Source organism: Chanodichthys erythropterus, chromosome 9, assembly GCF_024489055.1.
Source record: "Chanodichthys erythropterus isolate Z2021 chromosome 9, ASM2448905v1, whole genome shotgun sequence".
Taxonomy (NCBI): Eukaryota; Metazoa; Chordata; class Actinopteri; order Cypriniformes; family Xenocyprididae; genus Chanodichthys; species Chanodichthys erythropterus.
In genome coordinates, this window is record NC_090229.1 from 8198547 (window position 1) to 8216684 (window position 18138).

The 18138-nt window shown below is 39.9% G+C and overlaps 1 protein-coding gene across 1 annotated transcript in view; it reads right to left on the reverse strand.

The window, feature by feature from the left end:
- plxna3 (plexin A3) overlaps positions 1-18138 on the reverse strand; it is a 196917-nt gene that overhangs the window by 11966 nt on the left and 166813 nt on the right. The window contains exons 20-31 of the mRNA XM_067394453.1: positions 16094-16328; positions 14926-15068; positions 14154-14410; positions 13146-13212; positions 10275-10421; positions 4450-4609; positions 4006-4109; positions 3794-3890; positions 3108-3298; positions 2078-2247; positions 1636-1848; positions 1174-1324 (exon numbers count right to left, since the gene is read on the reverse strand). Coding sequence (XP_067250554.1) covers positions 1174-1324; positions 1636-1848; positions 2078-2247; positions 3108-3298; positions 3794-3890; positions 4006-4109; positions 4450-4609; positions 10275-10421; positions 13146-13212; positions 14154-14410; positions 14926-15068; positions 16094-16328 — 1935 coding nt within the window. The remainder of the gene's footprint in view (positions 1-1173; positions 1325-1635; positions 1849-2077; positions 2248-3107; positions 3299-3793; positions 3891-4005; positions 4110-4449; positions 4610-10274; positions 10422-13145; positions 13213-14153; positions 14411-14925; positions 15069-16093; positions 16329-18138) is intronic.

Sequence of the window (18138 nt, forward strand, 5' to 3'; positions counted from 1 at the left end):
TATGACAGATAAGCCGACACACCTCCTTGAGGTGGGGTAGCCAATAACATGGGTGCAAAGTTGGCGAAAGCTTTTCCTTTGCTTGGCCTCACGACTTAATCTGCATGAGTTATGACTATCAATTCAGATCTCCAAATGGAGTGTGTTCTTCACAGTATCATTAAACACATAGAAAAATGCATTTGTCAGCGGTGTGACATATCTCAGTAAATAGCTCGTGTCCGGAGCTTTACGGCGAGACCAAACTCGATAGGTCAGAAAGGCATAGGAGAGAAGTTATGGTTTACAGACAAAATTATATCGTTAAAATGCACACTAGCACAAATACACTCATTTAAACACTAGGAAACATGCATAGGCCCTAAAAATATATGAAATATATATTTCAGCATAGTGGTAGTTTACAAATACAGTTGAAAATGTATGATTGTGTGTTTCTGTGTCTGTCTGTGTGTGTGTTTTTGTGTGTCCCTGTGTGTGTGGGGTGTTGGAATGTGGATCTGGTCAGTCTCTGGGGGGGTTTTACAACCCAGTCCAGCATGCTAAAAGCGTTCTGGACATTCCAAAGTTTATTGATTATCCTGATACGTGTGCATACGCTACATAGTTTACAGCATTAGCAGAGAATTTTTTTTTATCCTCAAGAAACTTTTAGTTATAATTTAATTCATTTAAAGACAGAGACACAATTTGTTCAGCAAACCACTGTTTAATAAAAAAAAAAGCAATTTTTTGTTTAGTTTTCTCCCCCTTGCTGTACCAAACCTGTACCAAACCGTGACTTCACAACCAAGGTACGTACCGAACCATCCGTTTTGTGTACCGTTACATCCCTAATAATTATATATTTTATATATATATATATATATATATATACACACACACACACAAATTTAATCACATTTTAATAATAATATAAAATATTTTAATCTTTATATTGTGTAGCATTTTATAAATTATAATATTTAGTAATTATAAAAATATTACATTGGATGTTGTTGCTTTGATATCTGTCTCAATACTCAGCAGAGATGACACTGAAAAATCCATATCAGCCAACTACTTTACACTTAAACCCCTCCAAACACTTGACTCTTGAATGCTAGTATGCTAGTATTCTGAGTAAATGTGTAACGCTTAGGATAGGGTGTGAAATAGAGTCCCAGGTCTCACCTCTTCCTTGTACTTGTTGATGTAGAAGTACAGTTCACTGAGCGCGCTCAGCGTGTTGAACTCGTTGCCATGGAGACGAGACTGCTCTACCAGATAGGCGTCCATGTCCTGATCGCTGATACTTGGCATCTTGCTGATGTCTCTGTAATATCTTGAAAACACACACATAAATACCCTGGTTAACATGATTGGCTTTGAATTGTAAATGAACAGTTTGCAGTTAATCTACTGTAGAAAATGAAAATCAAACTGATTAATTTCAGTTTAGGCTGCCTAGTAAAAGATGGTACAGCAAGTGACTAATTAGTTTGGTCTACTAAGGCAAGTACAGTGTTACTTTTGCTTATAAAACAAAGTATTAAAAGTGGAGTGTCAGTATCCTTGCAGATTTTGATTAATCTTTAATTACTAAGCTACACCAATCAGATAAAGTGTTCAGTATTTTGAGCTGTGTGTCCGTACCTCTCTACCCAGCTCTTGTAGTTGGGAATGTCTTTAGCGTAGAGGAGCTTGTTTGACGGAGAGTCTTTGCCCAGGCGATGCTCAGACGTCGAGCAGGAGTCCATGAATGTCTGAGCCACCACTGACAAACAGGCATCTGTAATACTGTTCTTGTGGATGTCAAAGACAAACTGAGGGTTTTTTATCACGTTGACCCAAAACCGCAGAGGGAGGCTGGGATAGAAAGAAAGAGAGAGACAGACAGAGAGAGAGAGATACAATAAAATCTGATTACATCCAAAAAGCTTTTTAGAGATTGTGGTCTGTCTTGAATCACTCTAAAATACATTATTTTTCAATTGCTCCGAGAGCTTACTGCATTCATGAAACAAATGGAACTGGCAACCCAAAACAATCGAAACAGATGCTGCAGAAAATGAGGTCAAACATAGGAAGTGCTCACCAGTTGCTCTTCCAGGTGTGCCGTACGTCCGGGTCGGTGATCTGTCTCTTGTCCGCCTGCTCATCCAGGAAATCAAACATGTATTTGATGGCCAGCGGGAGAGCGCTGCCGCGATGGGCCGTACTGAATACGGTCTCAAAAAGATCGTCCACAAACTTCTGCAGTGTGCCCTAAAAATATTACACACGAGAGTTTACAGCATGTTTCAATAAAATCTCTGCTGACATATCAGGAACTTTTTAGGCATCATTACATACATTTTATTGAATAAAACACTATTTGTGAGGTTTTAATTGATATGTTTTGAAATGTCAGTGTTATGGATGTAAAATGATTCTTATTAAATGGATTGCTCCAACTTTTTAAAAGCATAAGAGAGGCTTCTTTTTTTGGCTGAAATAACCTTATAACCATGGTAAAACATTGTAACAACAGCTTTGAGTGGTTTATTGCTTTAAAAGGTGCCCTAGAATGTTTTTTTCACAAGATGTAATACAAGTCTAAGGTGTCCCCTGAATGTGTCTGTGAAGTTTCAGCTCAAAATACCCCATAGATTTTTTTTAATTCATTCTTTAACTGCCTATTTTGGGGCATCATTAAATATGCACCAATTCAGGCTGCGGCCCCTTTAAATCCCGTGCTCCCTGCCCCCCATCTCGCTGTTGTTTTTGATTGTTTACCTAGTCTGATGATTCAGCTGTGCACATCCAGACGTTAATACTGCCTGCCTTGTGAAATGCCTTGAACATGGGCTGGCATATGCAAATATTGGGGGCGTACATATTAATGATCCCGACTGTTGCGTAACAGTCGGTGTTATGTTGAGATTCGCCTGTTCTTCGGAGGTCTTTTAAAAAAATGAGATTTATATAAGAAGGAGGAAACAATGGAGTTCGAGACTCACTGTATGTCATTTCCATGTACTGAACTCTTGTTATTCAACTATGCCAAGATAAATTAAATTTTCAATTCTAGGGCACCTTTAATAAATATCCCAGTTTCATGTGTGTACAGGATGGTGTTCATGTACCTTGGTAGCCAGTAAGCGTGTGAGGTAAATCTCAGACACCATCTTACTCCCACGGTCTCCCTCCCGCTGGTCTGCGTGCTCGTGGTTCTTCACCAGGTGCCAGAGTTTGGTGCCCGTCTCCTGGTCAGGGGTGATCATGGGAGCCCTGGACCGCAGGCTGTCTGGACTACTAGACGTCCTCAGGAGGCTCTCTACACCAGAATGCCATTCAATCCAAATTAACAAATGTACTTCTTAATGCATTGATTATACATATCTTAGCCTGTACATCTAAACTGTTTATTTCTGAATCATAATATTCATCTTTTTAATGGCTGTCTCAAAACCTAGTGAGCCGAATCAAAGTTTACTGTCTACATAAACAACATTATGACTGAAATAGATCCTCCTACATTATGTGACTGATTTCAGACAGCCTCCACATTGACATGTCTATGTCTGTCTGCTGTTTAGCTAGGCAACTCACTAGGTTTTGAGACATAGCCTATGTGTTATTTCACAGAAGAGCTCAAACAAACTGACTTCAGCCAAGAATGGTTGGAGAAAAGATCTTAAATTCCTATTTGAGTCAAACATGCTGCATGTGGCACTACACAAAATGCTGAAAGAATCTGTGATATATTAAACAAACACGGCTAAAGCCGAGGATCGTGTGGCGTAAAGCGATCCGAGAGACTGCGGCTTACCGTATCGACTGAGAGAGCGAGTGAAAGTGAAAGAGTTGGCGATGTTGTAAGCGGATACTTGCTTCTGAACCAATGCCACCAAAGACCCATCTGTCACCTAAGATGGAGAAGGAGAACTATAAAAAAAGCATCTCCATTTTTGTACAGCACGCGACAAGCATTTGTAAATTTGCATAACATAACGGAGCAGCTGCCAGGAAATGTTGCTCAACCTGGTAGTGTGCCAGCGTATTCAGTCTCTTCCAGTCGCTCTCGATCTTTGTGGTGACGTCTTCATCCTGGAGGATGATTCTGGTCAGTCGACCCTGCCGCCATTCTGTAGAAGAACAGTGAATGCAATAGTCTGGGATGATGACGTTTCTGAAGTGTCAAAGGTAAAACTTTTGCTATGTTTTCCATACTTTCCCTCTAATAGTCAATATATGACAGATAGATAGATAGATAGATAGACAGATAGATAGACAGACAGACAGACAGACAGACAGACAGACAGACAGACAGATAGATAGATAGATAGATAGATAGATAGATAGATAGATAGATAGATAGATAGATAGATAGATAGACAGATAGACAGATATATAGACAGATAGATAGACAGATAGATAGATGGATAGATAGATAGATAATTAACATAATAATAATCAGTTTTTTACCCAGGTCCATGTCGTCGGCCTGCGGACGCTGTGAGTACGGGATGCCCTTGTACACGGCATCTAGCAGCTTGTCCTTCACCTGGGTGATCGTGTCACAGTTTAGCACCTTAACAGGGATTTCTGTTCCGGCCTCTCCCTCCGGAGGAATACACATGAGCGTCTGAGAGAGCAACAGACAGATATGGTATAATATTTAGCAACACAGGAAAACATGACAATGTTGATTGACAAGATGACCAGCAAAAACACAAAAACATGTCTCCATTAAAATCTAATATGCAGACCGCACACTCTAACATACACATGGATTTGTGAGGGTGCGTAAAGGTCAAGACACATTTTATTATACACAGTGGGAGACTGGAGCTCTATTCGGCCCAGCTCTGACAGTGTATCAAAGATTGATCGGGATCCTGTTTCCATGCTTCGGCCTGATTTATCATAATTGCCATCTCAACTTTAACTGTTATGTCAATGGTGAAATATTTATCCGCTTGCAAAGCGGTATTCAGAATATGTGAAACGCGCGGGTTTTGATAAAACGGTCACAGATCGATAAAAACAAACGGCAAGAAGTGATTGATCCGGCCACAAACACGGATTCGTATGGCACATCTGAAGGTAAAAGATACTTCAAGCTGAAATGTGTAATCTTTCTGATGTTAAAATATTTTTTCTTATTCTAGTTTAATGTGCATGCAGAGACAACTTTATAGGTTGATTTCCCTGAAAAGTCTAAACAGTTTCTGTCCAGCAAACAAAATATTCATCTGATTGTTTTAAAGGGGACCTTGATTATGATTTCACTTTTTTAACTTTAGTTAGTGTGTAATGTTGCTGTTCGGGCATAAACATCATCTGCAAAGTTACGACTCTCAAAGTTCAATGCAAAGGGAGATATTTTCTTTTACAGAAATCGCTTTTTAAAGACTACAACAAATGGCTGGTTGGGACTACAACGAGCTTCTTCATGGGTTGGTGACATCACAAACCCCAAAATGTACATAAACCCCTGCCCCCAAGAAAATGCAACAGAAAGGATGAGACCATGTTGGGCTGCTTTAGAGAAGAGGAAGAGTTGTTGTAGTAGAGTGTTGTTGCCATGCCATCATTTTAGGCCGGACTGCTTCACAAACGAGGGTCAATTCAACACTGGATTTGCACAAAAGATTGAATCAACTCCACATCAACTACATACATTTACCCACTAATCGTTCAGAAACGTCCAGTTTCATTCTAAAAGTTGTAACTCTCCAGTTGAGTCTCTCCATCAGTGTCGACTCCGGTTTGAACAATGTAAGGCTGAACACCGTTACTGACAATCCTCATTTTGGCTGCGTGAGATTCTCCAGCTTTGTTGTTGTTGAGCAACTGAAGTGCGACTGTTAAAGCTCCGCCCTCTTCTGGAAAGGGGCTGGGAGCAGCAGCTCATTTGCATTTAAAGGGACACACACAAAAACGACTTGTTTTTGCTCACACCCAAATAGGGGCAAATTTGACAAGCTATAATAAATGATCTGTGGGGTATTTTGAGCTGAAACTTCACAGACACATTCTGGGGGACACCAGAGACTTATATTACATCTTGTGAAAAAGGGCATTATAGGTCCCCTTTAAGCAACCTGACCAAAACAGCAATATTTACTCAACCAATGCTATGTAAATAAATAAATGAATGAACAAATAAGTTAAAATGTACAGAATTTGACATCATTACAGTTTCTAGCTTTTTTCTAAATGCTCAGAAATCATGAAATAAATCATAAAAAAAGCAAACCATGGAATAACCATGGTACAATATCCCAATAAAACATGGAAAAACCATGGAACTTTGAATCAAATCTCTTAGTGTATGAGTGTACTATGATTACTATGGTAAAAAATAAAGGTATAAAACTTTCATGCAGCTATGTAGCATTGGTAAAAAAAAGAAGCTGTAGAATGTGCATCAGCTCCATTATGCAGCCTGTAGCATAAGTGAAATGAGATTCATATAAAAAAAAAAAAAAAAAAAAAAAACAGCCCTCAGCACTTACCAAGTGAGTAGTGAGTAACACATTCAAATAACAGCTTTATAAACAGGCAGGCGAGTTACATTAAATAGCCGAGCGTTTATTATGGAGCCGATGCTTTGATATATCTCCATTCACACCGTGACAACAGTCCATATAAATTAATGAGAGGACCTTTTGTGCGCATGGGCCGCGTTAATCGTGTGATTAAAACAATGCAGCTGGCACTGGTGCGCAACTGTGCATCCGTAATCGTGGCTACTCGCTGATCATTAGCTCACGGCAATTCCTCCCCTCCAGCCGCGGCTCACACGCGAGGAGTTTATGATTAAAACCCAATTACACAGTAAATTACGGAATTCTCCCAGAGACGGAGCTGAGCTATATTTAGGACATCCGATGCTGGTTTAGGAACCGGATTGGGTTGAAACTTGGGAGCTTGGAGGAAATGAGGGTTTTACGAAAGCTTAACATGAAGATTCTCAGCTCTGGCTGTGTGTGAGAAGATGAGAGTGTGTAAAGGTGACTTTAGTGTCCTTTAGCACGTGTTCACACATCCACAGGCACATTTCATCACCCATCTGAGTCGTTTAATGGTTAAAGGAAGAATAAGTACTGTCCCAAAACACTTAATGTTTTACCAGATTTATCCAGCTAGAAATTATATCTATTAATAATACTAATACTAAACTTAGTACTGCTAATATTTAGTCTTTGCACACCAAGTCAAAATTGTTGGCACAAAGAACATACAACATTTTAAAATTAATCAATCTGAATGAAATATCATACTGCAATATTCCTCCATTTTTAGTTTCACTTTTTATTTAAAGGCTATATTGTCAATGCAATGGCTGTCATGCTTATATTTCATATTTTATGATGGTATTCTGTTCACATACACATATACAGACACATTATATACACACACAGACTTTTGTTAGATGTGATTAATCGTGATAAGTCAAATTGACAGCACTAATATATATATATATATATAAATTGATGATGACAATAATTGTTATATATGCTTTAGTCTAAAAATAAATATATAGAAAATGTATAGAATTAAGCAAAATAACTAACAAATCAAATAGTTTTAAATGCTACAAGTTAATTTAGCCATCACAAATATGTACTAAAGACAGATGATGGCAAAGATAATCTAAATGTAAGAATGAGGTGGAAGTGAGCATGCATAATTAAACAGCCAATATGCAAAGCTGAATTGACCAATCAGCATTCAGAACTGGAACAATCTGATTTATAATTCAAGATGCGTCACATTATTTAGCAAAGGGTCGAAACAAGAGCAAATATTTACACTCCTAATGAACATATGAACATACACGCTGTGTCACAGGTGAGTCTGACCTTTTCTGACGGCCCCTTGGGGCCTCTCTTTAGGGTTGACAGCTAAGACAGCTGAATAACTGTGCCACATATCGATTCCCTTCAGCTGATCTATCCTGAATACTGTGGAATTGATGAACTGTCCTATAGCTTTAACCACCACTGAGGAGCCATAGATTAAAGCTCATTCATTGGTCGGCTCGTATTGTTCCATTTAAAATCAATGCACAGAACTCTGTCGGTGTAAATATGCTCTTTTTGTGTAGTCATGTTTGTGTAGGTAAGATAGAGAGTTTAAATCAGGTGCTCCATTTCCTGGCTGTCTGTTGAGATAAATGAAGAGATTTGGGTTTGTTTTATGAGTGCCATGATAAATTCTCAGATTTGTTTCAGTCATTACAGGCTCTGAGCAGGTCAGATGAAGATGACATCCATATCAGCTCATTCTTTATTTTATCTCAATCTCTGTTCCCGTTATTGCACCTCTGACAAACCCTGCTCTCAAAGTAATTTTATAACTCACCCTGTCTGGATTGATATCATCTGTCTGATCGGCATTTGAGCTTTCAAGTCGGTTTGATCTCAGAAGGGACTACAGGCCGAAGGGACACTGATGAACACGGAGATTTGGAACTGAGAACCGGATCTTAACTTTTTCCCTGCCATTGACAAGATTTTCCATCATTTATGATGCAACGCTTCCCAGCCATAGACGAGTTTTTCCGGCAATCCATGTTTTCACTGTTATATGGTAGTGGATTTTCTAAAAGAGTACAGCATCTCCGGATGTTATCGAGTGCACTCATTCAATCCCATAATGCACCACAATAACAATGACTGATGTTCACATAACGACTAGAGAATACCCATAATGCACTGTGAGAGTCGTGCCGAATGAATTCCTGTGTCTTGCCAAAAGATGGTACCCGCAGTCTATCTGTCCGTTTTACAAACCGCTGGTCCAATGTGGGTACAGCCTAATATCATAAAGGTATAAATTCAACTTTTATGGATTATTAAATTGTTTAATTAAGGTTTATACATACTAGTTTCCATGACAGAGTTCAAGATAAATATTTTCATTACTACTGGAGCTGCTAGTTTTTGCTAAATTGCAAATTGGACTGATTATATTTGGTGCCGTGACCCGGATGGGAGTGATGGTGTCTAAGTTATAAGTGTCTAAGTTATAAAATTACTTAAGGGGGTGAGTGTAACTCAGGCCAGTAAGAGCTGTGTGTGTAAACCTCACTCCCCTTGCCTCAAGAGGCGCGCTAGAAGCTGCAGTCTTTAGCATCCTTGTTAGTGCGCGCCCCATGGCGGAGATGCCGGTTCGAATCCTGCTCACAGTGGTATTGAGTAGGACCGGTTACATAGGGAAAAGTGAATGAGGGTATAGAGGGTGATTTCGAGCACAACCCAGGAGCAGCGGATGGAAGCTGTTTACGCACAAGTAAGCTAACTTGATCACCAAAGATTCGAAAGCATATATATTCAAACTGCCTAATGTTACTGCATGAAATGTCGAACACACAAAGAGATATATGACTGTGCAAGGATTGAATAAATTAATACATTGTTGCCTACTGCGTGATTTGTATATGTACATTTCTGAAATCCATTACTTAGACACAGTCACCTCTGATAACAGATCACTCTAATTGTTATGTAGACATATGCATTTTTCTGTAAAACTGCTTTGAAACTATATGTATTGTAAAAAGTGCTATACAAATAAATGTGAATTAGTCATTACAAAAACTTGATTTTCTCAGCCTTTTGTTCAAAATAGTTTTTTGATGAAACTTACCCAAATCCAAGTGTTGATAAAAAAGAACGAATGATGAACTTTATATATATTGACTGTTTACATATTCATACAACACATTCTGAGTGCCAGTTTTGTGAATATTATCAAAAATGTTGGCGCTGACTAGCAACTTTTTAAGTAAACACTGGCATGGAAACAGTTAATCAGAACCTGTTCCATAAAGAAAAAAAAAAAAAAAAAGATACTGAATCTTGCATTGGTCTTGCAAATGTGGAAAGAAAACCATCATAAAATATTAAATATAAGCATGACAGCCATCGTCATGATGATTTAGTCTTTTGAATAAATAATGTACAAATATTGCAGTATGATATTTCATTGCATTGCACTGATTATTATTAAATATGAATATATATATTCTTTGTACCAAAATCTTGGATGTTCTAACATGTAGAAGACATGGTAAAATGTATATTAGTAGTACTAATTTAAGTATTAGTATTAATAGACAAATGTCTAGATGGGAACATCTGAAAAGGTAAAACATTTGTAAGCATTTAGGGTATTTTTCAAATGTATATTTCAAGCTGAAATCAAACACTTGTGCTCTTTAATGAGGCTGGGGGAGCTGGGAGACAGGAAGAGGGATTATGGGATACATGAGAGCGCGTCACCATGGGGACACTGACCAGCTGCTTGTAGTCGATTTGCTGTCGGATGAGCTTGTCTTCGCTCAGGGAGTATCTGGCCTCTCCTGTGATGGCATCTATGGGACCTTTTTCCATCTGCTGTTTTATAGCACAGTAGAGCATAAACAGAGGTTCGCCAGCACACTCCTGCACAGAGAGACAGAGAGAGGTCATATTCTACACTTTTGTAGCATTTTATTTTCTCCCAAAAGTCCACTTATAATGTTAGTCATGGTTTCTTGCAAAGTTTTACGGTACATGATCATTTCCCACTTTCTCACTGACCCACAGAATTAAACAGGCTGTTTTTGCTGCAGTATTTAAGACTGCTTTATGTACAGTAAATGACATCTGTTACGATTGGCTAAACAATGCATTGCGGTTAATGGATTCTCACACAACTTCCATAGACATTACAGAGCTAATTAACTCTTTCATAGGGTTTCCTTAAGCACACATAAAGACAGCATTCACTGCTGTTCAAAGATTTGGGGTCAAATAATACTTTTATTATTAATGAAATTAATACTTTTATTCAGCAAGGACAGATTAAATTGATCAAAAAGTGACATTTATAATGTTACAAAAGAACCCTAAAAATGTATCAGGCTTTTCACAAAAATATTAAGCAGCAAATTAGCATATTAGAATGATTTCTGAAGGATCATATGACACTTGAAAATTCAGCTTTGCATCACAGGAATAAATGACATTGAATGGAAAGCAAATCATTCAAAAGAGTGCTGATGTTTCATAAGCAGAAGTGATGTGTTGTGAACTAGGGTGCACGATATATCGAAATAAACTCGATATCACAATATGGCTTATATAGTGCGATTGCACTCCCCAACAAAATCACCCCACACATTCTAGAATGAATAATTCTTTCTAGATATAGCTATTCAAGAAAGATATCGCAGAAAAAGTAAATATCGCAATGTCAGTTTTTCCAATATAATGCAGCCCTATTCTAGTACATCTATTTATTACTTCTGTGCTTTAATTTCCAAAAGAGCAAGTAAATCTCATTTTCCATTACATGTTCCCTCTAAAACCTTTTACCTTTAAAGAACACACTAAAGAACTTCCTGTGCAAAATACCACAGACCATCAATTCAATAAAATCACAGCGAGCTGTAATTTTCCACATACTTCGAAAATGCATAATTGCACCTTTAAATACAGAGGAAAAAGCAATGAAAGGAGAGACAAAAAAAGACATTCTGACCAAAAGGAAGCAAAAAAAGAGAAATAAAACAGCGAGCATGCAAAGAAAGAAAGCGCGGCCGTGAGAATGAGAGACACGGACGATCACGGTTCTTTTCAGATGACATTTGTGAAGTGTGGAGAAGTCTCCAATTACCCACTTAAAAGCGTTTGATGACTAAACAGCGATACTGAGGGGAGGCTATTATTTAGTTCTTAGGCGAGATCAGCTTGACATTATTAATTACAGCATGACATCCTGAATCACACTCTTCTAACGCAGGCGGAGAGGGTTACCCAGCATCCATTGCATGCCTAACAGCAAGTAATTCTAAACAACCAGCCTCCGAACTCTATGTCAAATGCATTTAGTCTTAATATATACATCAAATCCTCAGCTTTTTATTGCTTCTAGAGACTGCCTGTGTTTTGGCTCTGTCTGCTTTTCATAGTCTGGCCGTTAGACCCTGTTATGACACAACAGATGTGTGTCACGGGATCCGCGCCAGGTTTCATTCGCTAACGAACACATTTGAACGCAGAATTCATACAGTTTAACATATGCAGCGTAAATGCAGATGACATGAACTGACAGCGCAACAAATATTTATGTTACCCTTGGAGAGTTAGTTCACCCCAAAATGAAAAATTATGTCATTTACACACCCTCATGTCCGTTCCAAAACCTGCATGACTTTCTTTTGTGAAACTCTAAAGGAGAAATCATATAATGAACGCATAGTGTCCATGAACTGTCAAGCTCTAAAATAAAATAAAATAAAATAAAATAAAATAAAAAATAATTTAAAAGGTACTTTGAAAGGTTCACACAAGATGGAGCAGAAGGCGGAAAAAGAAGTATACGCGGGCCTTTAACCTCCCCTTTGTGTTCCCTCTAATAAATGAAAATCTCATACAGGTTTGGAATGAGTAAATAATGACATTTCATTTCTGAATGAATGAAACCTTTAAGTTGAACGTTTATATGTTCTATATGATGGTAACGTTACAGTAGTAATACGGTAATGTATACAACATAAATATAAAGGATACAACAGATGTGAATGCTTTGGCTCATGATATATATATGAAATGCATTACAAGTACACACCCAGGCAGTGCAATAGAGCCGTACCGAGAGGCATTTCATGGTAATTACTTCTAGAGGCCTGTATGGTGGCCAAAACACTTTAACATCTGCACTGATGGGACGTAAAGACACTGGGCGGTCGGCCAGCGCTACATTCCACAGGGCAATTCCAGCCCTGAATGCACAAAGGGCCTGATGTTCCTGCCCTTAGCACTAATAGCCATCTCAATCAGCTTTAGCCTAATACAACAGCCATCTTGGTGAACTCTAGAACACCTGACAGGATGTGGGATTGAGCAAGTGCCCTCATGACTTCGACGGGGCTGATTTCGGGGTTGGGTGGAAGCCGTGGCATTCCTGAGTCGCTATCCGGAGCGTAGGATTTGGCGAGATTTATTAGCAGGCTCTGCGATGAGTCAGCCTGTCAAAAACGTCAGCGCGCCAAAATCTTTTCGCAAACAAGATGCTAGTCAGCCAGAGAGAAGTTTGAGGTTGTGGCTCTACTTCATGCAGGGCTTCACACAGCACATTATTAAAATTGACTGAATATTTATGGGAGAAAACAGGTCGCAAACCTTGAGGAAGCGGTGCAGGAGGAACGTGAACCAGTTGGTGAGCATCTTCTCAGCCACAGATTCAGTTCTGCAAGACAAAGCAATCCAGAAATGCAAATGATGATGTGTGGTTGCCAGGGTGTTCTGAATGGTTGCTACGGCATTACTAGGTGGTTGTTATGGTGTTCTGAGGGGTGTGTAGCATGCTTCTATGTTGTTCCTAAAGTGTTCTGGCTCATTGCTAAGGCAATTGTTGGAGATTGCTAAGGTGTTCTGGGTGGTTGCCAGGGCATTGTTAGGTGGTTGCTAATATGTTCTGGGGGGTTGTTAGGGCACTGCAATGTAGTTGCTAAGATGTTCTGGCTGTTTTCTAGAGCATTGCTATTCAGTTGCTAAGGTGTTCTAGGGGGTTGCTAGGGCATTGCTATGGGTTTGTTAAGATGTTCTGGGGGATTGATAAGGCCTTACTATGTTAGGGTGTTCTGAATGGTTTTACCGTATTGCTATGTGGTTGCTAAAGTATTCTACATGGTTTCTAGGGTGTTGTTAAAGTGTTCTTGGGGTTTGCTAGGGCATTGACAGGTGTTTACCAAGATGTTCTGGGGGACTGATATGGCCTTACAATATTAGGGTGTTCTGAGTGGTGTTACCATGGTGCTACGGTTGCTAAAGTGTTCTACATGGTTACTATGGTGTTGCTAAAGTGGTCTAGGGGGTTGCTAGGGCATTGCTAGGTGTTTACCAAGATGTTCTGAGGGACTGATAGGGCCTTACAATGTTAGGGTGTTCTGAGTGGTTTTACCATGCTGCTATGTGGTTGCTAAAGTGTTCTAGGTGGTTGCTAGGGTGTTGCTATGCATTTGCTAAGGTGTTCTGGAGGGTTGCTAGGGCTTGCTATGTAGTTGCTATGTGAGTGGTCATATGACAATGATATGATGGAGCATATTTTTTCACAAATGTAATGATGAATCTTCAAGTAACTTTGGAGGAGGTTATGCTCCACATTTCGAAGCAGTTACCACCTCTTACCGTCTAAGTAGCAGTTTGGGGTGGTTACGGTTCTCCAGGTTCTTTTCGATCAGGTCGGCCAGAAGCTGTTTGAGAACTACAGTGGCGTACTCCATCCGTCCCTGCAACGCCGCCATGAGGAGGGAGGCCACATTGCCGCGATCCCGCATGGAGAAGGACCTTTGAGCCTCCAGCGTGTGGATGAAGGTCAGCAGGAACATCTTGTTGTGCAGCAGTTGACTGAACAAGCGCAGTGCTTTCTCCACATTAGCTGGAGACTGAGAGGAGAGGAAGCATTTGATTAAATGAAAGAAAAGGTAGGAGAACAAAAACACGAATGGAAAAAGCAGGCAGGAAGGAGATGAGAGAAACATGCGCAACAACAATTGTTGCCTGAATGCATACTTGGAAAAAGCTCCGCTGCGGTGAGATTTAATTGTTCTTTGCTGACTATTTTCAAAACATTTTTTGGTAAGGCACGTCTCTAGACGGCTATTCCACCAGGGCCTTGCAGGGCTGCTGATTTCATTCTGCCTGAGGTTTTAATTAAAAAGCATGCTGAAAGAGGGGCGTTCGCTCTGAAGCTCACTACTGAGACAGCAGTACCGTAGCTTCAGAGCTTAGGGGATCTTTTTAAAGCACATCTAGGGTTTTTTTTGCTTTCTTTTTTTGGCAGAAGGATTAAAAGAAAATGGTCTATGAGTTGTGGCAACCTACTTATTGGCACTTGCGAGTGACAGACGACACCTGGGGACAGAGAAATTGAACCAGGATGTTTTAAAAGTTCCCTTACGTCCAGCTCCTTTAAAACCGGGTGTTCTTCGATGCCAGGGAACATCACTCTCATGGTGTAGGTGCGATACTCCAGGAAAGGGATCTTCACACCGTCCATGTCGTTCGTCAGCTCTTGGATGTCTGTCTGCAGCTCAGCGAATGCTGAGATGAATAAAGAATGGAGATATGCATACATCAGACTGAGGAACATCTCATATGCTGTCACAGACAGATATACTAGGGGATACTGATACTTTTGAGATTACCGGCATTGGCTACATTAGCAAAAGTTGCTATTTTATTTGACATTTAGAAACTTCGCAGCAAACTAAACAAGAATCTAATTTAATGGGTTTGCTTTGCAACTTTTCATTGTAGCTGCTTGTTTTGTTGATGTTGATCAGAGACCCTTTTCCTGTCTAATTGGGCAGTTTTACATCCATCATGGAATCATTCTAGGGAGATTTATCCTGCACTGAATGAAAGCATGAAAAACGAAAAAGTAAAAAAAAAACATTTTTCTCTGTAATTGAGTTGTCGTGCACAATACAATTGTCTATTCTTGATTTACATTGACTTCTATAGTAGTTGAGTTTTGTATTTTTGCTAGCATTAATAAATATATTTGGATACCCTTTAGATATAGGTAAAAAAGCACTACTGATATGTGTGTTTCAACAGTTTCAGTCTCTTCTCTGGGAAAGTATGCCCACTGACACATGACACAGAAATGAAAAATAAACGTATAAAAATTGCATAAAAATAAAAGTTGCATTTATTCCAGTATCTCATGGCATTCTTTTAACAAATGCATAAATAACACCGCACCGTGTCTGCCTGAGCTACAGATCCTTTTAAAGCTGTGAATAAAACCGGTATCAAAGGATGAGGACATTATGACGTCATGACCCAGTTCAATCCCTCCACAAAGACTGCGTCAAACTCTGCAAGAATCCAGGCTACTGCAGTGTGAGAGTGCCTCCGACTCGCTCCCGTTCTCAACACAACAGCACGCCAGAGGCCCACGGGACACCTCACGCACAATGAAATAATACATCACAGCTCCATTTGATTTATCCTACGGGTTAAAACCATTAGTAGCTAATTAAAACACTCTGCACACCTGTCAGAAACAGCTTGGCACGGGCTTTATGCAGCGCAGATGCTTAAGTAACCAAAAATCGTACCTTCCTTGCACTCCAGCGCGACCCGGGACTCCAGATTGTCCATCTGCAACTGTAGGCGTTTGAGTGTGCGGTCGGCGTCCCGCGTCTTGCGCTTGTAGGCGATGAGCACAGCAATGATGGCGATGAGGAGAACGCCTCCGCCCGCTCCAATCCCGATGATGGCGGGCAGCGTGAGAGTGCTGTCCGAATAGATGTGAAGCGTTCCGGGAGAATATTCCAGGCCGCCCACGAGAATCTGCATGCACAGACAAAATAATCTATTAGAAGTCAAAGTATGGGGCAGGGCTCAACGCTAAGGATTTGTTCTACTGGTCCAGTCAAAATTGCCCTACCAAAATTTTCCCTGGCCCCAACCACAAACCAATGGGGCCAGTGACAATTCCATCAACTCAGCTTTTCCTGATGAGGCCTCAGGTTGAGCGCAGGCCCTTCAATCTAAGCACTCCGGCGACTTTAGTGGCTCATAATGAGGGCTTTTGATTGGCCGAGGGCACTCACACGGTTTCTTCTTGAATGAAATCAGCTTGCAATTAGAATTGCCACAGAATTATGCACTTGTTTGACACGTTAACGTCGCGTTCCTCCACCTGCAGTGAGAGAACAATCGCTTGCCGCCTCCGTGACCACTAATCCACATCAAATTACTTCAAAAAGTCACTTTGGCACAGGTGTTGAAGGCAATTAGGCACAAATCAGCAGGTAATAGAGGTCTAGTTAGAGATTCGGGTCCGACCGAGGCGTGGTACCGGGAGCTCAGCCTTGCACTATTCGCGGACCAATTAAACGCGGCATCCAGCCATCTGTCCTAACGAGTTTCACCTTTCCGTGGCTGCTCGGGCCCTGCGTGGCTGCATTAATTATTGAGACTTGGTGATAGAAGGGAACAAAGTGAATCCTGAAGCGCTGTCGATATGTGTCAGGTCATTAGCTGAGTGATCCCAGCACTCTCAATCCCACTATGTCTCTTTCTCTCTCACACTTTTTTTCCCCCTTTTCTATGGGTGTTTCTCCATATTGTAGATTCACAAACTGGAACTTAACTGAATAATCACCTCTTTGATATATATACGTAATCTTTGTCTCCACAGAGCTTATGCATCAATCCAATGGGAGGGCATTGGACCGAATTAGGGGGGTGTAATGTGCATACCTTATATTGACATAGATCAGGGTTCGGACTGCAGGTAAATGTGGTCCAAATCTGATTTTTTTTTGCTCATATGTGACTCAGATCTGTTTTTGTCATAACAGTGTGAACAGCACAATCTGATCTTTTCAATTCTGATTTGGGCCACTTCCATATGTGGTCCTAAATCTGAGACAGATTGGATGTTTTGCAATGTGACCTCAGTCTGAACAGACACTTCAAAGTATTACAGCTCTTTATACAGGCAAAACATCATAAATGTTTAAAAACAATGCTCTCTTTTGTTTTGCATCCTTTGTTTTTTAATATTGCCTGCAAATAACTTCTCTGGGTTCTGCGGCAGATCACATAATAAACAAACGTGTAATTGCTTACTAAGCTATTAAAAAAAAGGATATGAGCAATAAATCGGAGAGCATTATATATAAAAGAGCATTAAAGGATTAGTTCACTTTAAAATGAAAATTACTCCAAGCTTTACTCATCCTCAAGCCATCCCAGGTGTATTTGACTTACTTTGATATTTTACTTCATAACTTGTTAAATATGGTTATTTTTCTTACACAAACGCATCGCTCCTCTTCAGAAGGCCTCCGACGCCGTGTAGAGTACGTTTATGATGGATGGATACACTTTCTTGAGCTTCATACTCATTGGTCCTGTTCACTGCCATTATAAAGCTTAGACGTGTCAGGATATTTATTAATATAACTCTGATTGTGTTCATCAGAAAGAAGAAAGTCATGTACACCTAGTATGGCTTGAGGGTGAGTACACCATGGGATAATTTTCATTTTAAAGTGAACTAATCCTTTAAGGCTTGCAGTGTGAATGTAGCCTAAGAGACTTGGACCTGGATTTTATTCGAATTGATCTGTTGAGGTGCATATTGACCAGT